Source organism: Erythrolamprus reginae, chromosome 1 (genome assembly GCF_031021105.1).
Source record: "Erythrolamprus reginae isolate rEryReg1 chromosome 1, rEryReg1.hap1, whole genome shotgun sequence".
In the NCBI taxonomy this organism is placed as follows: domain Eukaryota; kingdom Metazoa; phylum Chordata; class Lepidosauria; order Squamata; family Dipsadidae; genus Erythrolamprus; species Erythrolamprus reginae.
In genome coordinates, this window is record NC_091950.1 from 71,068,499 (window position 1) to 71,093,929 (window position 25,431).

General features: G+C 36.2%; 1 protein-coding gene across 5 annotated transcripts in view; it reads left to right on the forward strand.

The window, feature by feature from the left end:
- The window catches only part of SLC25A21 (solute carrier family 25 member 21), a 314,802-nt gene that overhangs the window by 270,224 nt on the left and 19,147 nt on the right, over window positions 1-25,431 (forward strand). For all 5 annotated transcript variants that reach the window (XM_070755370.1, XM_070755380.1, XM_070755396.1 and 2 more), the window contains 2 exons: window positions 13,176-13,242; window positions 19,830-19,889. In XM_070755370.1, coding sequence (XP_070611471.1) covers window positions 13,176-13,242; window positions 19,830-19,889 — 127 coding nt within the window. The remainder of the gene's footprint in view (window positions 1-13,175; window positions 13,243-19,829; window positions 19,890-25,431) is intronic.

Below are 25,431 nucleotides of genomic sequence, written 5' to 3' on the forward strand. Positions count from 1 at the left end.
GGCTTATAAAATTTATGTATGGTACGCTAGTGTGTATGATTGGTTTTAACTTGTGGGGTTTTTTAAATTAATTTAAATATTGGATTTGTTTTACATTGTATTGCTATTGCTGTGAGCCGCCCCGAGTCTGCGGAGAGGGGCGGCATACAAATCTGATTAAACTTAAACTTAAACTTAAACTAATGATATGGTCTCTAAAAGTTGACTTGAGGACAACATAGTCAGCCAATCAATCAATAGAATATGTAAGCAATATGTTAAGAAAAGGGTTATGGGAAAGCATTTTCACAGTTTGCAGAAAAACATGTTTGTTTTGTATACTGGATCTGGATCTGCTCTTTTAAAGACACACAGTCATTTATCCATTATACCCTGTGTATAATAAACTTAATTTAAATTAAAATGTCTAGTTTCCTAGTCTCATCTACTTTGAAGGGCGGACAGGTATACATGGTTTAATGTATTGTAGAAATTCAGCCAATTGTAGGTTACTCAGAGTTACATAATTCATACTTAATATGATGTGTGATGTAATAGGCTATCAGATGTACTCAAAAGGAGGAAATATCTTCCTTTTTGTCCTCTTGTCTTCCATTTGGCAGGCCACCTTAGATTCAAAATTGTCCAGCTTATAGGGTACCTCTTCCTGAGCTGATTCTTTCAGAAGTCCAAAGCTTTCCTAATAAATGCTGACCACAAGTTAATAAGCTGTACACTGTGGTCTTAATTAGTTGATTAGTATCCTGTAGAGCCCTTAATCCCTTAATTGATAAGAGCTTAATCAGTTACATACTGAGGAATTCCAGACTTAAAGTTTCCAAGGTTGGAGAGCCTGATCTAAATCACTAAGTTTTATGCTTTTCCTAGACCTATGGAAATATTCTAGTACAAGATATACTTGAAATGCGAACAGGATCAAGATTTAACTGGTGTGGTCAGTTTCAGTACAATAACAGGTTCCTATCACCACCTAATTTTAACACCAATTCTTGGTAAACCCCATTCCTAAGAGGTCTGTAAGGGGCGTACATAAGCGCACCATTGTACCTACCATTCCTATCCTATTGTTCTAGATTTACCTATGTTCTGTCAGGCTCTCTGGTACACTCCTCCCAAAAATTCACAGGTACACACACGTTTGAAAATTCAAAACAATGTTATTTATAATGAAAATTCACTTAAACTAAGCCCTCTTTTGGTATAGCAAAGAGCACTCGTCTCCAAACAAACTGGTAATTTGTACAAATCCCTTATCAGTTCTGTGATATTTAGCTTGCAGCTGTGAGGCAATTCACAGTCCTTCTTCTTTCACAAAGTGAAACACACTTTGCTCTGGTTTAGTTTCAAAGCGGGGGAAAATCAGCACACAAAAGGTCAAAGTCAGTAAAGCAGTCATGAAACACAACGATCAGATAATCCTCCACAATGGCCAAACCCACAGGCTGCTATTTATAGCAGCCTCACTAATTACCACAGCCCCACTCAACCACAGGTGGCCTCATTTTCTTTGATAATAATCTCTCAGTTGTTGTTGCCTATGCATTGCTCTCCGCATGCATGGCTGTATCATTAACTCTTGTTCTGAATCCAAGGAGGAGCTAGATAATTGATCTCCTTCTGAGCTGTCTGCCCCACTCTTCTCCTCCCTGTCACTCATGTCTTCTTGGTCAGAGTAGCCTTCATCATCAGATTCCACCAAGGGCAAAACAGGCCTGCAGCATGTGGATGTCTCCCCCACATCCACAGTCCTTGGGGCAGGAGGTGGGCCAGAGCTAACCACAACAACCTATACATATGGTCCAGATTTACCTATACCTACTTTGCTTTTGTTTACGTTTATACCATACCTGTTATCTTGTAGATGCTTTGACAAACAAACAAACAAAAAATTGAAATATACTTACTCACAAGAGTTTCATGATTGCAGTGGGTATAAAGTTCTTAAATTAATACAAAATAAGTGAGAGATGCACTTGTAAACAAGAAACATGCAAAATATTGTGCACACAAGTGTTTAACACATGTGTTTGAAAATTCAAATAGTTTCAGACAAAATAACTCACCTGTAGTTATAGCTCTCTACATATCAATTATTAAGACAGAAATTGAAACTTTTAAATAATCTTGAGTACAAACAAGACTTGTAGAATTACACATTTAATGTTAAGTTACATGCTGGATGTAACTTATAAATTAATTTTTAAAAATCCAGTGCATTATTTATTTGTTTGTTTGTTTTGTTTGTTTGTTTGTATGCCGCCCTTCTCCAAGGACTCGGAGCGGCATATACTGTCTTAAATTCTTTTTTTTATTTTACTCTCTTAAATTCTTGATTTAAGAGGCAGCTAGTTACCATTAGCTTCACATAGTGAATGTATGTGGATATACAGATCCAAAAGTTGATAAATATTTTATGCAAATGCTATTATTATGTAATGAAAGGTTGCCATTCTTAATCCAAACTTTGTGATCTTATTAAAGACTTTAATTCGATATTGTTCCTATTAGCGTATGTTCAACTAAATTGTCTGCAGGCACAAGCATGGCTTTGCAAAGGTTTGCCTTTTCAGACATCAGAAGTCAGACAAAATATTGCTATATCTTTATACATGAGAAAAGTTTGAGAGACATTTTCTTACATTCTTCAAACCAAATAGACATAGGTGTGGTACAATATTTAAGCAGTAGCTGCTTCCTGCTGTACCTGTTATGCAAATAGCAATTTTGTTAGCAAAGCCAAAAAGAACCGTACTCTATTTTTTTTTGCTGTTCTAGTGTTTGGACAGCTAAAAATGCATAGTGAGCACTCAGCCAGTTCTGACAATCAGAGATATAAAGAGGTATTTTTCTATCAAAGGAGCTTTAGGTAAAGTTTTTCTTGGCATGTCTACATTTTCCTCCAGTAAATAGATGGTCAACTATGGAAAAGCCAAGGAAGTTTGTGTGTTGGGGAATGTACATTTGAGAAAGTGACAGAGTACAATTAACACTCAGCAAATACATATGTCTCAGCTGTTTTTAACGGATATAAATCATAAATTTTAATTCATTTAATACATGCAGTGTTTATTTTCAACAGATTAATTGACAGTTAATGCTTTTTAATTGATGACTTTTTAAGTGCTGGCTTAAAACAGCAATTAGGGGACCATTTGGAGGGAGAGTCTCTTCTTTTCTTGCAGTAATTTTTTTTTCCAAATTAGGGATTATCTCATCAGGTTGCAAAAGCACCGTAGCAACTTTTTTTTTGCCCTGAAATTACTATTTTGGATCATTCCTTTCCAATTCAGTTTTCTGTCCTGTCCTATCTTTAAGCGGTTCCTTGATGTCCTTATAACTATTGCACTGGGTTTCCGCATTATTCTAAGAAGGCATTGGGGAAGCAGAATAGAATACCTTATGAGACTAGACTTTCAATCCTGGGCCTAGAAAGTTTAGAACTAAGACGCCTTAAACAAGATCTAAGTATTGCCCACAAGATCATATGCTGCAATGTCCTGCCTGTCGGCGACTACTTCAGCTTCAACCACAACAACACAAGAGCACACAACAGATTTAAACTTAATATTAACCGCTCCAAACTTGACTGTAAAAAATATGACTTCAGTAACCGAGTTGTCGAAGCGTGGAACTCATTACCGGACTCCATAGTGTCATCCCCAAACCCCCAACACTTGGATTATTCACGGTTGACCTATCCAGATTCCTAAGAGGTCAGTAAGGGGAGAGTACAAGTGCACCAGAGTGCCTTCCGTCCCCTGTCCTATTGCTCTCCTATATCTCCTATACCTTTCTTCTATTCCTATATCTCTTCTTCTATTCTTTCATTGATATGGTCTATTACTATACCTTTTTTTCTATTATTTCTTAGATATATTTTACTATGAGTATCTCCTCTATAACCTTCATCATGTATTTTACTATGTGTATATAAATATATACCCACTAAAACCCTCATTGTGTATCGGACTAAATAAATAAATAAATAAATAAATAAATAAATAAATGAATAAATGAATAAATGAATAAATGAATAAATGAATAAATGAATAAATGAATAAATGAATAAATGAATAAATGAATAGAATAGAATAGAATAGAATAGAATAGAATAGAATAGCCCTAATTGGCCATTGATTGAATTGAATTGAATTGATTAGATTTGTATGCCGCCTCTCTCCGAAGACTCGGGGCACCTCACAACAAGACAGTAATACAATATAATACAAATCTAACATTAAAATTTAAACTAAATTAAAATACATGTATAAAAAAAAACATACACACTCGGTCCAGCTGATCAATATAGAGGTCAGAGAAAAAGTGGGGGAGGTTAATCCCCCCACGCCTGGTGGCAGAGATGGGTCTTTAGCACTTTGCGGTGCTGCTTCTGCTGTCAATAAATGTCAGCACATTTTGGGAAATGGAAGGAGAGGCTTCTGTCAACCATGAAATCTTAATTTCCTCAAAACTAGCACATTGTTTTTGCTCTTGTCCTTTTTATGTCCACCAAAGGGGCCTGCATAAGCGCACCAGCGTGCCTACCGTCCCTGTCCTACTGCCATCATTTATCTGTATTTACTTTGTTTATGCTTATACCAATATCTGCTATCTTGAATATGTTCTGACAAAATAAATGAATAAAAATAAGTAAAATGTTTTTGCCTACCAGCATGTTTCCCACACCAATCAATTGTGTTCAATTATTTTGACTGTATTCCACTCTTGGCCTGCCAAATGAATTAGGATTAAAATTATTGATCAATGGTTACCAGTTGCTTCTGTAAACATACACTCCCATGCCATAATCACAACAAGGATATTCCACTGCTTAATAATGTTTGCAGTGCATATTTTGCCTATGAAACATTAACAATAGTGGCAGGTAAAAAGAGAATCCAAACTATCATTTTAATTCATTTCTCTGCACAGAAATTGCAACTTCTTAGAACAAAAGCCATTTCTATCATATCTCAGCCTGCAGTAGTATAACTGCCAGAGAAAACATTCCCAACAGAAGATTGTAGGTCTATGGATTTTCTATAGAAATCCACCTAAATCCACAAAAAAAACCAGAAAAAAAAAATCCACATCGTATTAACCTGTGCCACCCCAGGTCTAAATAAGGAATCTTTGTTCTATCCGGAATCTGCTTAAAAATGTACTGAAAAAATGAATATTATGATTTATTTCGAACTTCAGGCCTTACCTTCAAATGTTAACCCAGCTTCTCATTAACAAGGTGTTATTAGTGTTCAACTGCAGAACTCAGACACTTACACTTTAGTTGTCAGGGTCCTTTTTGATGTTCTCCAATAGCACTGCAAAGCTTCCCTGTTACCACCACTTTGCTGAAAGGTTTCTATAAATCATACAGTAGAATATAGAAATGATGATGCCTGTATAGAACACACATTGCATAACTGACATTGACACAATTGAGAGTCCAGAAATACCTCACAAGAAGAGTCCTTCACACCTCCTCTCAAAACAAACCATCTTACTCCTCCAGACTACAAATATTACAGTTAGACAATCTACAACTATGTCGCCTCCGAGCTGATTTAACTGTTGTTCATAACATCACACACCTTAATGTCCATTCTGTTAGTGACTACTTCACCTTCAACAACAACACAAGAGCACATACTAGATACAAAGTAAATGTAAATCGCTCCAAACCTGACTGCAGAAAATATGATTTCAGCAACAGAGTGATCAATGCCTAGAACTCACTACCTGATATTGTTGTTTGTTCCCCTAACCCTAAAATCTTCAACCTTAAATTTATCTACTGTTGACCTCTCCTGTAAGGGGCGTGCCTAAGAGCACTATTGTGCCTACCGTCCCTGTCCTTCTGTCCTATTATCCTTTTTATCACTTCTTTATCCTTTGTTATGTTAATACAAACTATAATTCTATACTTGTATGACAAATATATAATAAATAAAAATAAATGAGACAATCTGTATCCTTTGCTTTAATGGTTACAGCATCAAAACAATGATATTACAATAAAGTAACAAAAAGGAGAGAGTTTCGATTAGAATTGTTGTGTATATTCCTGTTCAGCTTGGAGATTTTGTAGATTCTGATTCAGAAAGTGTTTATGAATTAGTGGCAGGGCCTGATCTACAGGCAGAGGAAGAGGGAGGAGACCAACCACAGGAAGTTTCTATGAGTTCAGATTCAAGTGAAGGAAAAACAGATATCTGATGGGTAAATCCTTCTTTCAGATGCTTGCAAAGGTGAAGAGAACAAGTGTCAGGGAAGAAATATTAGGAGAGGAATGGGTTAATTAATTAAGTAATTAAATTGTTACATCCAGGTGTCAGCGGAAGAGAAGGGTGGTGTTCTCAATCTGCTATAAAACAATGTGGAGGTGTTGTTCCGCGGCTCTGAAAGTAAGCTTTGTTTTATGTGTTTTTAATTGCAGTTTTTATTACCCTGGGCTAACGCTGCCTAGCCATAAATCTTAGAATGTCTTGGGGAATGCTTTGAGGATGTTTATGCTGCCTTAACTACTAAAGACTGAGATAAGAGAGACTGCATACCGAGATGATGCAGTTTGTAACAGAAGGAAGAAAAATAAAGATGAAGTTTTGTTTTTACAAATCTCTGCATTTAGCAAGCCTTTATTCCAATTAACAGTGGCCCTAGCCGGAGATCAGAACAAGAATTAGAGGAGAGAATCTGGGATGGGCATGTAAAGGCTTCCATATTTGCAAATATGAAGGAACCTGGAAGGGAAGGGAAGGAACAAGGAGAAAAGGAAACAATTCCTGGACTGGACACCCACACGAAAGGAGACAATGAGGGTTGCCTCCTTTCATGGATGGGAAAAACAGGAGCATGGGAACCACAAATCAGGTCCTGTAGAGATTATAGTCTAGAGTAAGCACCAGTTTAGCCCTGTTACCAAACAATTGTAATCTGGACTGGAATGTTTAAAGTTGGCTTCAGAAATGGCCAGGAACAGCACGAGACAATTTAGGCTGCTGTACAGAATTGCCCTAGGTGAAGTTGTTCACTAATTCAGAGTCAAAATCCTAGGAATACTGTTTATTTTATAGCTGCTTTGTGACTTAACTCAATTTACTAAAATATATATATCTGCCACAAGTACAGTATACTACATTGGCTGCAATTGTAATTTTTTTTAAGTTAAAGGAGCAGGGAGGAAAAATTCTAAAGTTCAGAACAGGATGTGAATTTTTGAACCACTAATGAATATTTCAGATTTTCAGCAAAGTACACAGCTGAGATCATAAGGAACATCTTCCTTATATATTTGTGTATCTCTGTGCTCATCCTATACTTTTCATATGTTGTTACGTTTATGAGTGACATAAATTCACATAATGCGTTAGCACAGAGGTCTTCAAACTTGGCAACTTTAAGACTTGTGGACTCCAACTCCCAGAATTTTTAAAGTTTGAGGACCGCTGCATTAGCATTTTCTAATTTTAGCATCTAACCTTTTTGCACAATATATGTAATTTTCTTTTAAAATAGTGATAGGCTTGCAATAGTGGTGGATATCTGTAGCCCAGGTATAGGAGTGGAGGTGTTTGCATGAATGGGAAATATTAAGACTTCTTTCTTTCCTTCCTTCCTTCCTTCCTTCTTTCTTTCTTTCTTTCCTTCCTTCCTTCCACCCATCCTTCCATCCATCCATCCACCCACCCACCCACCCACCCACCCACCCACCCACCCACCCACCCACCCACCCACCCACCCACCCACCCACCCATCTATCTATCTATCTATCTATCTATCTATCTATCTATCTATCTATCTATCTATCTATCTTTTCCCCCCTGAAAGCTGCTTCAATACATGTTAAGAGAATCAAGATAATACACTCAATATTGGCAGGCATTTGAGATTTGTTAGTTCAGTTTATCTTGCCCCCTACCCCCAAATATTGCATGATGGCCCTGATGGCTGTATGATTGTCTCTGAGAACCATCGTCTGGAGACTTGTGAATTTGATTGGCCACTGTGAAAATGAGACTGCTGAACTAGCTGTGCCAGGGTCTAACCCAGCAGGCACTGCTTATGTTCTTATGAAGTACAGAATGTGAAGTAGAGATTTGCATTCTACATGTATTATTTTACTCTCTGATTGGAAATTCATCTGAAATAAGGTTTGTTGATTTGAGTAATTCATGTTCTATCAGCACTTTTATTCTGTACAATGCAGTATATCATTTATATTAGTTATTAAATAGGATCAAACACTAAGTTCCACTGTAAGTCAAGAATTAAAAGCTATCAGCATGTACAACTATATTTTTAGATATTGTGAAAAATAGATGAACTCAAAGAAATTTGGGGGATTCATTAAGAATTTAATCTTAATAAAGAGGTTTGGCTTTAGCCAAACAGACTTCATGATTGGAGTGCACAATTAGCTGATGCAGTACAGAATAATATATAAATGTATAAATATTTACTATTGTCGCAAAGGTACTTTGCGACAATAGTAAATATTTACTATTGTCGCAAAGGAACTGCTTACTTCAAAACAGTCATTATAAATAATAAGAGAAACTTTATAGTAGGTTGTTATTGAAATACCATTATTATGATACATGTGTGCAAACATAAAACATTCTTACTTAGAAATGTGTAGGTGACAAAATGTGGATTACCAATTGCTTTGTGCTATTTGAAATCCCGTAGATTGCTTATATGTACTATTATTAGGTATTATTGGTATTATTGGAGTCTTTCATTACTCAGCATATCCATGCCTATCTATCCAAGATCCTGCAGACTCTCAATAAGAATAATACCTAACAGAACAGAGGAAGAAACCCAAACCCAGATAACAAAAGGGAAAACGGCACTGCAAGTTTTTCTCAGGATATTTCCCTGATAATATCAAAATAAGATATCGAGTATGATCTCCTTTTCATAGTTTGAGAAAAATGTGTCCAAAATTTATTGTATGTTTTAATGTATAGCTTGTAAATTGCCTATGGCTGCAAAATGAGACTATATGGCACATATATATTTTTAAAGGTTTTAATTAAACAAACATCAAAGAATGATCACTTTAAAGAATGCATCCAAATAAATTCTAAATTTCTCTGTCTTAAAGTAGGATATTTTCATATCTGACTATCCTGAATGTCTTTAATTCAGTGAATGAAATCTGGAGGTTCTAATACATCCAAATTGCAAGAGATGTGGTCCTTAAAACATTAGGTCTGTGTTCAACTGCATGTTGAATATGCATTTTGTATTCTGTATTTCAAGCTTTACAGCTAAATTTCATCCATACTGTACAGTTGTAATTACAATATTAAAGTTATACATATTGTCATTTAAAACATTTTTCTAATACAATTCTAAAATATATTTATGCAAATTCATATAATCTTGAATAATACATCATCTAATAATGATTGAAATTAAAGTAAAAGAGATACCAGCAAAGGAGATGAATTTCACCACAATTAATAAAAGATTTAGATAAAGTTGTGGCATGCAAATTAGATATGACATATAAAAGAAGAAATAAAATTGTTCTTATGTTTGCCAACATCCTCTATCTGAACACCAAAGTAAAAACATCTGGAAGCATTAGTAGTTGTTTTAACGATAGTAATTGTAACCTATCTATAAATACTATTTATTTGTAACATTTATATACCACGTCAATTTATTTTTATTGATAGATGTGCTAGTCCAAAGTAATATATCTTTCTTCCTTTCATGGTTTTTACATTTTTTTTACTATATATCTAATGAAAAAGTCACACTATAGTGTTTTTAAATTTAAAAGAATGATAATTAAAAGAGTTTATTATATTTCATTTCAAATTATTGATATGTCATAAAACATTAACTGATAAACAGATGCAGATACTGATTTTATTTTGTTACTGGGAGCCTAATTCCTACAGATTTATTACTCGTGCACCACAACTATAAAAGCAAAAAAGAAAGAATACAAAGAAGCAAACAACAAAAGCTTTCAGACTTTGGCTTCTTTTGAATAAAAATTGGGCCGACTGTATTCAGGTTTCAGTGGAAATATGAGTTGCAAAAGGAATGCAAAAAAAATCAAAATCAAAATCAAAACCCACCACAAACCCTTATCTCCAATTTGCCCGACTGAAAAGATCCTCTGAATTCCAGTAATGTACATTTAGCACACTGATCATTCTGTGAATCTACACTGCAGAGCTCTGTAATTCATCTAAATTATATGAACCCCTGATTCATGCAAGGCAAGTGAATATGGCCCTAAAGGTACTTTCTGTCATTGTTTCAATTACAGAGCTATGTGGGTAACAGGCTTGGATTTGACAGCAACTGAAGAAAGAGGATATTATATGCATGCCTTCAATCAGCTTTGTATTTGATCCTTAAAGGGAAAATTATGTGAGAGACAGGGGAGGAAAACAACAAACTAAGCAAGATCCCAATTTCAATATAATTTGGAGAAAATAACTGATTTGGGTTGGACATTTTGCCAAAATGGATGACTCAAGGCTTCCAAACAAGAAATGGAAACCAGAAGGATGCCTAAAGCCTTAAAGAAGAACAAATTGGGAAGATATGATTGACTGTAATGTTTCAAAATCAACTATAGCAAAGACGAATTTGGGTGGTTGCCCAGAACACAATTGAATGGTGATGTTCATTTAGATGCTTAATGTTGAAACAAAATAATGCATTTTAACTGCACTTCACTATAACATGTAACTGTTAACTCTTTCAAATTCAGAAATGTGGTCTTGGACGCTGGAATTGGGCTCGTCCTAGGTGGCAACAAAAGCTTAAAAGCAGTCTAAACAAAGACGGAGCAGGCAGGGAAAAAGTATTAAGTATAAGTATAAAACAAAAAATATTTCAGATTTGTAAAACCATCTGTGTATTATTCATCAATCATCAGCACAACATTTGATTAAATCTAATTCTCATAACGATAAAACTAATGGGGTATCTGTTGTAAACTTAAGGATATATTTTTATTAACACTTGGGCAGCAGACCTACCTGCATTTTTAAAATTCTCAGTGGCCATTTCCTTCATTCTGAGACTATAAAATAACTACCCCTGACATCTGGATGTATTTTCTTTATGTACTATTTATAATTTCTATATGCAATGAGTTTATCTCTCCTTTGGGACACACTGGCTGTCTTTAAATTAAGCTTTTCTCAGTGCAACAGTAGCACACGATGCAGGCATATCTGAACTGAAAACTAGGTCATATGTATATCAGTCAGGCTTCTGTCTATTGCTAAAAGCCATGTAAAAATGACAAAATATTAGAAGCTTTAAAAGAAAAATAATATTGACTTGACTTGACTTGACTTGACTTGATTTGTATGCCGCCCCTCTCCGTAGACTCGGGGCGGCTAACAACAGTAATAAAAACAGCATAAACAATCCAATATTAAAACAGTTAAAAACCCTTATTATAAAACCAAACATACATGCAGACATACCATGCATAAAATTGTGAAGGCCTAGGGGGAAAGAGTATCTCAGTTTCCCCATGCCTGGCGGCAGAGGTGGGTTTTAAGAAGCTTACGAAAAGCAAGGAGGGTGGGGGCAATTGTAATCTCTGGGGGGGAGTTGGTTCCAGAGTGCCGGGGCCACCACAGAGAAGGGTCTCTCCCTGGGTCCCGCCAAGCGACATTGTTTAGTTGATGGGACCCGGAGAAGACCCACTCTGTGGGACCTAACTGGTCGCTGGGATTCGTGCAGCAGAAGGCGGTCCCTGAGATAATCTGGTCCGTTGCCATGAAGGGCTTTATAGGTCATAACCAACACTTTGAATTGTGACCGGAAACTGATCGGCAACCAATGCAGACTGCGGAGTGTTGGTGTAACATGGGCATAGTGTGGTAATTGTAACTGGCAGCATGGAAAGCATAGAAAATACACTGTTCCAGTATAAAGCAAGGTCCATCTTCAGTTTGAATACAGATTTTTTAAAAAAATACTTAAGAGGAGAGAAATCTCTTTATCTGGCTTCGAACAGTCATTCATCAGTCATGTTTTCCTGGGAAGGATATTCCATAAGCAAAGGCCTGCCAACTAGAAGCCCCTGTTCATTGCTCCCTGGCAACCCAAGTACTTAATGGGAAGAGGCATCCCTGAGATATCGCAGCTGTCCAGAGCTTTAAAAATCAATAGCAAAGCTAGGAAATGGAGTAGCAACCATTGCAGCTACCAAAGCCTTGATATGATTTTGGTTCATTCTTAATCCTGCCTCTTGAAAATCTAAGGTTGAATATGGGACTGCAGGAGGGAAGGAGGGAAAAGGCGGCACGGTGCATATTTCTTTCCTCTGTATGATCCACCCCACAGAATTTGCTATAGACTGCCTTTTAATAAAGCAAACACTGAGATGCGTTTGTTGTGTCTTAGAAAGCAGCACTGCCTTTCAGAATCTGCTTCCACTATTTTCTGTAAAGGAAATTGAGTTATAAAATGGTAACAAAGGGCCACAGGAGGACAGTATAATGCTATTCAGATTCAACACAAAAACTCAGATTCAGTTGACTTGACATAAGTAATTGAACTGGATTGGTTTAAGGAAAATATGCTCAAATCTAATAATAAAATTAAATTGCCAAGTAGTCAACTTGCACATTGAATCACATTTCCAAAGAGCCAAGATGTGTTCTCCAAGCCTTCTTTTCACTTTTTGTAATCATTTTCCTTTATTAAAAATGATGTTGCCAGCCTGAAGCCTGACTACTTAAACAGTCAGCAGTAAATAAATCCCTCCTGCCCCCCACCTTGTTTTCTCTTTCACAGAAAAAAGTTGCTTCCTATTTACAAAAATAGTAATCTAATCTGCATAGGTTCTATGGCTTGTGCTTGTGTTTTGCTGCAATTAGGTTTCTTCTTTCAGGGTAAACTAAAATTTGGACTACAGTCTTCAAAGAATTTATTCCAGTTTAATCCTGTTGAAGCCAGTGGTATTATTTCAGGAGAAGAAATTTTAGGGCCACAGCATACACAATAGGAGCAAAACGAGAACTCAGTTGTTGACAATAAGGGCTGTCCTGAATAATTAAGAAAGCCTTGAGATTACCAGTAGCTGTTTTATTCTGAAATGAAAACAGGATTTCCATGTGGCTAATGCTCATATATAGATTTTTTTAAATGTTCCTTTTTTGTCTTTCTTTCTTCAATAGCTTGTTTGGTTTCTACAAAGGTATCCTCCCTCCAATCCTGGCTGAAACACCCAAAAGAGCAGTAAAGGTAAGTCAACCTCCATCCTCCCCAAAGAGAGAAAAATTACAATACTGGGAATACTGTGGAGTCCCAGGTACTTACTTACTTACTTACTTACTTACTTACTTACTTACTTACTTACTTACTTACTTACTTACTACCTATTTAGTCCAAAACACAATAATACACAATGAAGGTTATAGAGGATACACTCTTTAGAAAAGAAGAATAAATATAGAAATAAAATATATCAATAAAAGAATAGAAGAAAAGATATAGGGATAGAAGAGAAGATATAGGAGATATAGGAGAGACAATAGGACAGGGGACAGAAGGCACTCTAGTGCGCTTATGCACGCCCCTTACTTACCTCTTAGGAATCTGGAGAGGTCAACTGTGGACAGCCTAAGGGTAAAATGTTGGGGGTTAGGGGATGACACTACAGAGTCCAGTAATGAGTTCCACGCTTCAAGTACTCTCTGAGTGTGGTTGCTTACATTGCAGACATTTCATTATGCAACTAGGTACAGTCATCAATGCTCCATAATTCAACCCTGAGCTACAAATATCCTCTTCTAACTGGAATTACTATCTGACCAGAAGACATTAGGAGGCAGTGGAGAAGCCTCTCCAGCTGTTGGTGGAGAAGAACTCTACTGATGCCTTTTGTCCCCTGTCCAATTGTCTCTCCTTATCTCATTTATCTTTTCTTCCTTTCATATATCTTCTCCTCTATTTTTATATCTTTTCTTCTATCCTTTTCTTTATATATATTACTACATGTCTATTCTCTTCAATGTGTATTGGGTATTGCAGTGTTTCCCAACCTTGGCAACTGGAAGATATTTGGACTTCAACTCCCAGAATTCCCCAGCCAGCGAATGCTGGCTGGGGAATTCTGGGAGTTGAAGTCCAAATATCTTCCAGTTGCCAAGGTTGGGAAACACTGGTGTATTGGACAAAATAAATAAATAAATAAATAAAAATCCTAACTAGCATTTACATTTACATTCAGATGCTTTACAACTGACTCACATTTATGACAGTTGTAGTGTCCTGGTGTGTGTGTGTTCACATGACCCTCTTTTGCAACCAGTGGTGGGTTCCTACCGATGTGGTCGAGAGTGCCGCACCGATATGAACCCACTGATTCTGCAATTTTTGGTGATTTTTTTTTCCTGGTGTCTCCTGAGAAGGAGCTTCTCAGCTGTGCTTCAAATGAAGAATAAAGGTCACCAATAGGATGAGGGTGGAGACGCCAGAAACAAATAGCCAAAAATTGCATCATCAATGGGTTCATATTGGTGCAGTGCTCTGGATCACGCTGGTAGGAACCCACCATTGTTTGCAACCTTCTGAGAAGCAAAGTCCATGGGGAAAGCAAATTCCGAAGTTATTCAGTGAACAACTTATTTAACCAATGTGGCAAGAAAAATTGCAAAATAGGGCAAGGCTCACTTCACCAATTCCTCACATAGCAACATAAATTTTGGACTCAATTGTCGGTCGTATGTCAAGGACTTTACAACAGAGCAGAATTTCCAAGTCCAAGCCAGGTGGTTGTTAATTGAATCACATCTGATTTTGCAATCTTTTTACTGTGAGTGTTAAGCTAATGGCTACAATTGTTAAGTGAATCATGAAGTTACTAAGTGAATCCGGCTTGCTCAGTTGACTTTGCTTGTCAGAAGCCATCTGGAAAGGGTACAAATGGGATCATGTGACACAGGAATGTGGAAAACAGAATAACAGAGTTGGAAGGGACCTTGGAGGTCTTCTAGTCAAACCCCCTGCTTAGGCGGGAAACGCTACACCACTTCAGACAAATGGTGATTCAACATCTTCTTAAAAACTTCCAGTGTTGGAGCATTCACAACTTCTGGAGGCAAGTTGTTCCACTGATCAATTGTTCTAACTGTCAGGAAATTTCTCCTTAATTCTAAATTGCTTCTCTCCTTGATTACTTTCCACTCATTGCTTCTTGTGCTACCCTCAAGTGCTTTTGAGAATAATTTGATTCCCTCTTCTTTGTGACAGCCCCTGAGATAATGGAACACTGCTATCATGTCAACCCTAGTCCTTCTTTTCATTAAACTAGACATATCCTTTTCCTACAACTTTTCTTCATATGTTTTAGCCTCCAGTCCCCTAATCATCTTTGTTGCTCTTCTCTGCACACTTTCTAGAGTCTCCACATCTTTTTTACATTGTGGCAACCAAAACTGAATGCAATATTCCAAGTGTGGCTTTACCAAGGCATTATAAAGTGGTATTAACACTTCATATGATTTATTTATTTTATTTATTTATTTATTAGATTTGTATGCCGCCCCTCTCTGAAGACTCGGGGCGGCTAACAACAATGAAAAGACAATGAAAACTAATCTAATATTAAAAATAATCTTAAAAACCCCAATTTAAAGAACCACTCATACATACAAGCATACCATATATAAATTCTATAAGCCTAGGGGGAAGTGAAATTTCAATTCCCCCATGCCTGATGACAGAGGTGGGTTTTAAGGAGCTTGCGAAAGGCAAGGAGGGTGGGGCAACTCTGATCTCCAGGGGCAGCTGGTTCCAGAGGGTCGGGGCCGCCACAGAGAAGGCTCTTCTCCTGGGTTCCACCAAATGACATTGCTTAGTCGATGGGACCCGGAGAAGGCCAACACTGTGGGACCTAACTGGATTCGTGCGACAGAAGGCGGTCCCGGAGATATTCTGGTCCGATGCCATGAAGGGCTTTATAGGTCATAACCAACACTTTGAATTGTGACCGGAAATTGATCAGCAACCAATGCAGACTGCGGAGTGTTGGTGTAACATGGGCATATCTTGGGAAGCCCATGATTGCTCTCGCAGCTGCATTCTGCATGATCTGAAGTTTCCGAACACTTTTCAAAGGTAGCCCCATGTAGAGAGCATTACAGTAGTCGAACCTCGAGGTGATGATCTTGATTCTATCCCTCTGTTAATGCAGCCTGGAACTGTGCTGGCTTTTTTGGCAGCTGCTGCACACTGCTGGCTCATATTTAAATGTTTGTCCACTAGAACTCCAAGTTCCCTTCACAGTTACTACCGTTGAGCAAGGTACCACATATACTGTACCTGTGCAATCTTACTTTTAAATTGTCTCAGGGAAGCTTTGAATCATAAATTTACTGCATGGGCTCCAAATATGCTTTTTTAATTTAGATAGGTAACTACATTCTGTCCCTTGGACATAGTCAAAATAGTCAGTGAGTACCAATAACCCTTCTGTTTCCGGCATGGACATTTTCGGTGATTTGTCACTTAAACAGAAAGCAGAGATTCCACAGCAAATTAAGAGAAGTGTTGAATCCCTTGAAAACAAAGCCCTTCCATTTCCATAGCCAGAATAAGAATAAAATGCAGCGAGCTCTGAAGCTGGCTGCCTCCTCAACCCTCCAGCCCGACCCCCCACAGCTTCTGCCCAGTTTATTCATTTATTTTAGAAAACGCTTAGGACTTGATTTCTCTGTGCTTATGCGGAATCGTATTAAGGCAATATATAAATGATACAATCCAGACTGTTTTTAAAAATAAATAAATAAACAGCCCATCAGGGAAATGTTACACTGGGGCAAGGCTGTGTCCACAAACATTGGAATCTGTTGGAAAATAAATGAAGAGTTAAGCATCTTTCAGTAGAGCTTTGCAACAAACTGCAATGGTGTTGATTGTCTTTGTTTAGAGTTGTGCCTTTCCGTTTCAATTCTTCCTTCTTCTTTTTTTCCCCCTGCATTTCTTTTTCTTCCTTCCTGCGAGTTAGCATTTTATACATATGAAGTCATAATTGGGATATTTTTTCAGGAGGTTTCCATTTTGCTTTGGGGGTATGGGGGGGGTATGGAACAATGCTAGATACATTATTGTAAATCTTCAAACTAGTTTATCTTTCTTCCTCTGGGGAACAAATACTATTAGGGAAAACACTATCCAAAAGGAAAACCAAACACTATCTTCTCTTATTTAACTCAGAGCTAGACCTACACTATTGAGTAGTTTAACAGTGAGTTGGCATTTTATGCCATTGATTAGCTATAATGACATTCATTCCCTTTAAAACTTTCCCTTTATGTTAGAGGCAACTGCAAATCTTGCAAGTCTTTTGAGGTCTTTCTGACCGTGCCTTTAAGAGATTATAATATAATACAGCATAAGAGATTATGAAGCATTTAATGTAAGCTAAACTGCTTCAACCATTTTTAAAAGTATAGAAAGCTGAACGTCTTGCAGATGCCACACTATGTTATTGGCAGTAGCAGCCTGATTTTACTTCCTAAAAGAGATGGAATTAATAATAATAATAATAATAATAATAAGAAGAAGAAGAAGAAGAAGAAGAAGAAGAAGAAGAAGAAGAAAAAACAACAACAACAACATGGAGTGCTTGATTTTGATGTTTTTTAAAATGAGAATTTGCACGCATGTGCACAAACATCTCACACATTTTGTGACAAATAAAATATGCTTACAAATATATCTCCCACACAGCAACTAGCACAAAGCTCATACAAACATTTCATTAAATATGGACTTCAATCATTGTACATTTTAGAAAGGAACTTGCTCTCGAAAAAGATGTTCATATTTTCTTTTCAGTATTAAATAGTGGCTTAATCATTGGGGAATTTTAGATAGTCCTGTTTTATTGGGAATTAGTTATTCATGGAAATAAAAGCCAGGGGTTTTTTTTGAATACAGAATTTCACATTCGGAGGATCAGGGAATGTACCAGATATTCCTTGGAATCGCTTCCACATTTGATACTGTAATTTAAGTTCTATCGTGGTAATTTTGCACAGCTGCATCTCTACCTGCCATTTTCATCTTGGTTACTTTCAGAGAAATCTGCCTTGAATTATAGAACTGCTGGGCTGATAAAAGATCATTCAGATAAACAAACAAGGCTGAGTTCCTGTTGAGAAGAAAAATATAATTGTCTATTCCTTTCGTAAATCCATTTGCATGTAAAAATAAAGCCATTATAATTAAGGTAGTATGTCACTTGGACGCCATGTGTCAAAGACAATTTCATTTTGAAGAGTTCAGATCCTTTCTCACTGCGCTTGTGCCTCTCTCTGTCTTTCTTCCTCCACCCTTCCAAAAGAAAAAGCTGGTAACTCTGAAAAGCCAAACTTTATAGCCCAGATTTAGTCTGGACTTGAAGAAAAAGACATGAACAGTGCCAGTACAATGCTTAACAGATGATCTTGTTGGGCAAATACACATCTTTTGCATGTGTTCCCAGACTTTTTTATATTAAGGTTATTGGGACATATGGTAAATACCGGATTTCCCCCCACCCAACCCCACCCTGGTGGAACTTAAGATTTATAAGTGTCTTTGCCAGATGGACACCATCTTTCTTTGGATTTTGTGATGAAAGCATTTTTTAAAAACTTAACGGAACTTTTAGAATTCTTAAGCAATAAAAATATTTAGAGATGTTCAGTAAAGTAAATCATAGTAAGCCATGCAAGGAGTCTTCGGAGAGGGGCGGCATACAAATCCAAATAATAAATAAATAAATAAATAAAAATTACTAGGGTTTGTTTGTGTGTTTTGGGTTTTTGGGAGAAATTAAATTTGCACTCAGTTGTTTTCTCTGGTTCAATTGGGTATTTGCTTTGGTTATGTTCAGCTTCAGAAATGTAATAAAAAACAAAATGTCTACATAACTTTTTTTTAATATGCATTTAGAAAACAACTGATATTTTCAATGCAAAATTTTAATTAAAATAACAGAAACATGAGGAATATATTGTATGATTCGCTTTTTAACTTCCTAGGCCTCTAACCCAGTACATTTTTATTTTATTTTAAAAACCAATTGTGTTACTGACCAATTAAAAATTTGGTATTCTGCTTGATACAGAATAGCCTTGTATAAAAATCTTGAATGATTTTGAATTGCATTAGTTGGTACAACAGTGATTACATTATATGATTATACTAATTTTACTGCCAACAGATTTTGCTAGTATATTTTTGTTCATACTAAACAGTAAAAATAAAGGAAAAAGTCATGTTCTTTTCTCTAACTGGAATAAATAGAAAATATTATCGTACTTTACTAAAAGGAATATTGTTTTTAGAATAAGAAAATAAACACATGACAGAAGGTAGCTTACTCTCTGAAATCAAGTGTGATGAAAGGAGTATAAAGTTTAAAGAACACAATGCTGAGATGTGAAACTACTATAAATTTGACTGGATAATTGCATAATACCTCTTTCTCTCTCTCTTTCTTTCTTTCTCTCTCTCTCTCTCGCTCCCTCCCTTCTTCCTTCCCTCCCTCCCTCTTCCTTTCCTTCTTTCCCTCCCTCCTCTCGCCTCCCTCCCTCCCTGTCTCCCAGGGTGTGTGTGTGTGTGTGTTGTATCTTTCCAATAAATGTTTTAAATGATCTGAGAACAACATTTGTTTAATTCAGTTTTAACCAAAACCATGTGTGCAACACTAATCATTCAACAATGTACAACCAAATCAAATCATTCTTTGTCTTTTCTTAGACTAATAAAGGTAAACAGCTTTCTGTGATAAAAATCTCTATTCTTGAGTTTTAAATTTCTCCTTATTTACTTTCCAGTTCTTCACCTTTGAACAGTACAAAAAAATACTTGGAGATGTTTCTCTATCACCAGCTTTGGTAAGTAGTAGTTTGCCATTCAGAATATACAAATGCATATAATATACTGCATTGCATAGTATGTTGTTTTCAGTTGAGGTAAGACAGTAAAGACAGAAGAAAGCCAAAGTTAAAGTGAATGACATACCAGTGCTCTGGAAACTAATAACAAATTATTTATTCATATATAAACAGATTTGTATGTATATGACTCTAGCAGGCAGAGCTTGCATTGCAAAGATACAGTGCTGTTTTTGTCATTTTGATAGACACTTCCAATTTTTCATATGCCTCAGCAATGAAAAAAAGAGCAGTCTTTTTTTAAAAAAAAGTTTTTATTGAGTGTAAACATTAAAAAAGCCATTAAAATACAAAATACAAGTGGATATCAAACAAAACAAACAATACATGTACAAATACTCATATAAAACCTCCTAGGTACTTCTACAGTAAATTGTCTTAACATTAAATTTTCATTTATATATAAAACTTATAAACTGTATTTCCTTTACATTTTTTTCTATAAATCTATTAGTAATTATATCTATTATATACAAACTTATAGAGTCCTATAGTCATTTTTAAACTAAATATTAATATATACATTTATACATCTTTTTTTCTTTCTACTCTTCCTTTCCAAAATTCCAATCTTCAAAATATTCTGAGTCCTCTTTCTGGTTTAATTCTATCATCAATTTATCTGATTCTGCACATTCCAATTTTTTTTAAAAAAAATAATGATACTGTTGGATGGTATGTCAGTATGTTTCCAATTTTGTGCCAGGCATATTCTCACTGCTGTCAAAATATATACAGTAGTATAATATACCAATATTTCTTTTCTATTTTTTGATCCAATATCCCTATTAAGAAAATTTCAGGTTCCATATTAATTTTTTGTTCCGTTATTTCTTCGAGCCAGATGTGTATCTTTTTTAAAAAAAAATTAATTATTGGGCAGGTCCACCACATGTGATAAAGTGATAATTGTTTAATTATTTGTTCCTGAAGTTCCTTAGAGTATTTCTTTTGTTTGTTGTTAGGGGTATAAATAGTTACAAGTAATATTTTATTTTGATTTATTTGAATCTCTATAATAAGTGTTCTACCTTCTTTATATTTGTTTCGGCTATAAACAATTTTTAATGTATACTGCAACACCCCTTTTCTTTGAATCATTTAATGATGTGAACAATTTCCCTAGTTTTGAAGCTTCTGATAATTTACTATGTTCTTTTTTAACATGTACCTCATGTATATAAATTATATCTAAATTTTGTTTTTGGAATTTATTGAATGTTTGCCTTCTTTTAATCGGAGAATTTAACCCATTTATGTTAACTGATAGAATTTTAACCAAATTTTCCATTTTGCCATTTGGCTGTTGCTCTCATTAATCCTCCGCTTTGAGTCTCTATTTGGATCTTGTTTTGTTCTTTTTCTCTTTCTGGCTTCCCTTTTTCTTCTACACTTTGTTCCTCTTGGCCTTGCAATTCCATTTCTATACTGCTCTCACCTTGTTCTTAAGTACTGCTCAATGAATTGATTGGTTTTCTCTATTGTAATTATTTTTATCTATTTATCTTTTTACATAATAAGAAGTCTCTCCAGCACTAACCATCTAAATACAATTTCTTTTCTTATCAACTTGGTTGTGAGGCATAGTTCCCTCTAAGCTGAGCAGTGAGCAATTGCTCACTTAAAAATCATCATCAACTCAGAGTTTTCCAAACCTGCCCAGAAGCCGAGAGGGAAAGAGTGAGAGGGAAGGAGAGAGAGAGGAAGAGAGGAAGAGAGAGAAAAACAGATAGAAAAAAGAGAGGAAGGAAAAGAGAAAGAAAAAGAATGGGAGTAAGGAAGAGAGAAAGGAAATCAAAATCTAGTTTGAAACTAGCTCAACTATTTAAGTGGCATTTTGATATTGATAGAGTTGCCCTATTATGAGCTCACTGTTATAGACACACAGTACAGTATTTTATTTTGAAATTCTCTGAGGCAAAACAGGATGGGTTTTTTATTTATTTGTTTGTTTGTTTGTTTGTTCGTTTATTTATTTATTTATTTATTATTTCTGTGCCGCCCAGTCCCGAAGGGACTGCCGCTCAGGCACTATACTTTTCCGTCCACCCCCCCAAAAAATTAGAGGGAACACTGTTGTGAGGTATTAGAAATCTCTTCATTTCTCTCTAATTCTTCTTAGAATCTGTTATTTGTCCTGTCCTTGTGGCTTTGGAAATGTCTTCTCTCTCTCTCTCTATTTTTGTTTTTGTAAATTTGATGTGTATTTCCCTTGATAAACTGTGTTTCCTTATATAGTTAGTCTGAATTCTATATATCTCATCAATATTCACTTTTACTTCTTTATCCAGTTGGAGGGCTTCTGATATAATTTCAGCCAATGTTTAATTGTAATTGTTTATGTGAACAAAGAAAGCAAACCACAGTCCATGGGAAAAATGCGGCCTCCTGATCCATTAGTGCATCTCCAAAACCTCCTAAAATCATTCTGCTGAAATTTTGTAGAAAAGTTCAAATGAACAAGGAAAGGAGGGAAAAAGAAAAGAGAGAAGAGAAAAAGGAAGGAAAGGAAAGGAAAGAAAGAAAGGAAAGTGGAGGGGAAGGGGAAAGGAAAGGAATCAAGCCATAGCTATTCTGGTAAAACCTGCTTCAAGATATCATTAAATTATTTCTCTTCTGTATGTGACTCTTGCTTGGGCAATGAAAGTAAATCTGCTTTAAGATTTTTGGAAGTTGACTGCCCAGCCATCAATCCATGTAGATGACTCTTAAATTTTTAGCAAAATGCAGTTGAAAGGGACAATTAATCAATCCTGATTATCTGGAAAAAAATTTTTTTTTACTTAAATGGGTTAAGAAACTAGGCATAGTTTGCTGAATTTCTGGCTCTTTGAGTGGAAATTTTGTGACAAGCTTAAGAAGCATGTCATATACCTGCTTATCATATAAACTGGAAAACTACTGAAATGTACATTAACAGGCAATTGAAATGAAGGTTTTTACAAAATGGGCATGATTCACTTTTTTAACATATTGTGTTTAACTACTTTATTTGTTTGTTTGTTTGTTTGTTATTATTTATTATTTGTTTGTTTATTTCTTTATTTCTTTATTTGTTTATTTATTTAATATGCCGCTCTTCTGAAGACTCAGAGGAATATTACTGTTACATCACTGTAATTGTCTTTGACTCACGAAAGATTCCCTCGTGCTGCCTATATGGGACCTCCATATTTTCCAAGGAACATAAAGTAAATTATTACAGATTCTGCATATCTTTTTAACAGAGAAAAACAATAATTCATCTTGCAGATGTATATACTAGGATAAATTTCTCAGTATACTCGGAATAAATAATACAGGGGCTCATTGAGGTTCATAGAGTATAACACATTTAAAAAGCCATAGCAGAAGGAAATGGCAAGAGGTATTCTGTATGAAGAGTCTGGAAGAAAACAAAAGATATACATCCACGTCATGGAGAATCTCCACAAATCTCATACGCTTGATTGCTAAACAGAGTACAGAAGGGTTATACGGTCTGTCATACCCATCAATGAATGGTTTCAATTCCAACAGGCACTTACTGGATTAAGAATGCTTAATGCAAGGCATGTTCGACCTGTAATCCACATGCTGGATCTTCATATCTGAATGATCAGATTGCACAAAGAGTTCCAAAACCACTGTAGCATGAGCTTGGCCAATTTGCAATTATCATGCCTTATAAATTGGCTATGATACTGTAACCTGGGCAGAGGCAAAGTACACTTGTTTGGGTTCTGGGAAGCATGGAAAATTGAAAAATATACTATTGTCAACTTAGATGACATCATCATTTTCAACAGCACTTGGCAAGAACATCTAGCACACCTGCATAAAGTATTTAAATGTTTGCAAGGAAGATAACGGACTGCTGTAGGGCCCAACTCCTTATGAGCCCAACTGAAAATAAGATATCACAGTTTGAAAGTAGCTCAAGGAATCATTAGAACACAAACTGACAAGATGGAAGCCACTCACAAATCAGTTCAACCCAAAAACAAAACAGTAGTCTCAAATGATAATAGATTGGCATAGATGATTACATCTAAATTCAGAGTTGGGTTGCTACCGATATGATAGGCGACTGCACACTGGTAGCGGCCGTCAAATTGCACACAACCACTCCGGTGCCAGTCCTTCAGGCGCCGCCATCTTTTTTCTTTAATTTTTGCTATTTTTTGCTTCCTGCGCATGCACAGAAGCAAAATCTTGTGAGGGAACATGTGTTTGTGTGAGAGTTTCACGACTTTTGCTTCCGCACACAGGCAAAAGTAAAAAACCACCAAAATCTCACGCTTGCATGCGTTCCCTCATGAGATTTTGGTGTGTTTTTGTTTCCTGCATATCTGCGGAAGCAAAATCAGGAGTGCACACGCTTAGCGCATGCACACGCAACACTCCCCATGCTGCGCCCACAGCACACCAATAATAGCAGACAAGAGGTATCTGCCCCTGTCTAAGTTGTCATAAATTGTTGCTCCTTTAACTGAACTCATTCCGAGAATAACCCTACTAAACCTCTTGATCCAGTTTGGACCAGTTCTATGGAACTGGGAGAAACCCACCTCTGGGTCTGGGTCACTGGAACTGGCAGTGACCCAGGCCTGCCACGGCCCAAATCAGATCTCTTAGCAGTACCATAGGCTCCGCCATTTTACTTTTTTGAAAAGGCAGGGAGAAGTCTCCGTGGGGCCTCTCAAGAAATCTCCTGGGAGGAAACAGGGCTGGAAAAGGCAGGGAGAAACCTCTACATCTATGGGGCCTCTCTAGGAATCTCCTAGGAGGAAACAGGGCCTCCACCCTCCCTGTGGTTCCCCAATCGCATGCATTATTTGCTTTTACATTGATTCCTATGGGAAAAATTGCTGCTTCTTACAAACTTTTCTACTTAAGACCCTGGTCACGGAACGAATTAAGTTCGTAAGTAGAAGTACCACTGTATTTCTTAAACTGAACATCTGACTCAGTGTTACTGAGTCAATTATGTCTTTGGTTGTGCAGTTTGTCCTGGAGAACTTACTTAAATGAATTGTTTCAATTAATTGGGAATATAGCAACATTGTACTGTACATTTTTGGCATTCAAAGTATTGAGTTATCTCTTTGTTTTATATACTTTCTGTAAGTGATATATTTCTGTGAATACCCGATGTACATAATAATGGGTAAAGTATTCCTGATGCAGCAGGGTTTTCTTCCTAAATAGGAAGTGGATGATATGCTTTTCCCCATATGTATTTCTTAAACAGTCACAAAGCTTTCTTTCCAGCTAAAGGAAATGCATTGTTGATAGGACTTTGACATTTTATTTTGAATATTTGGAATGCGGTTTGTGGCTTTTGTGATTTTTTTTCGGCATGAACTGTCAACATCTAATCAAGGACGAAAGCTGTTTAGGAATGGCATACTCCTGCAGAAGAATTGGTCTCTCCACTTTCATCATATTAGTCAGCTTAATGCTCAGTTTTACAAAGTGATGTACTGTATAGAGATGTTTT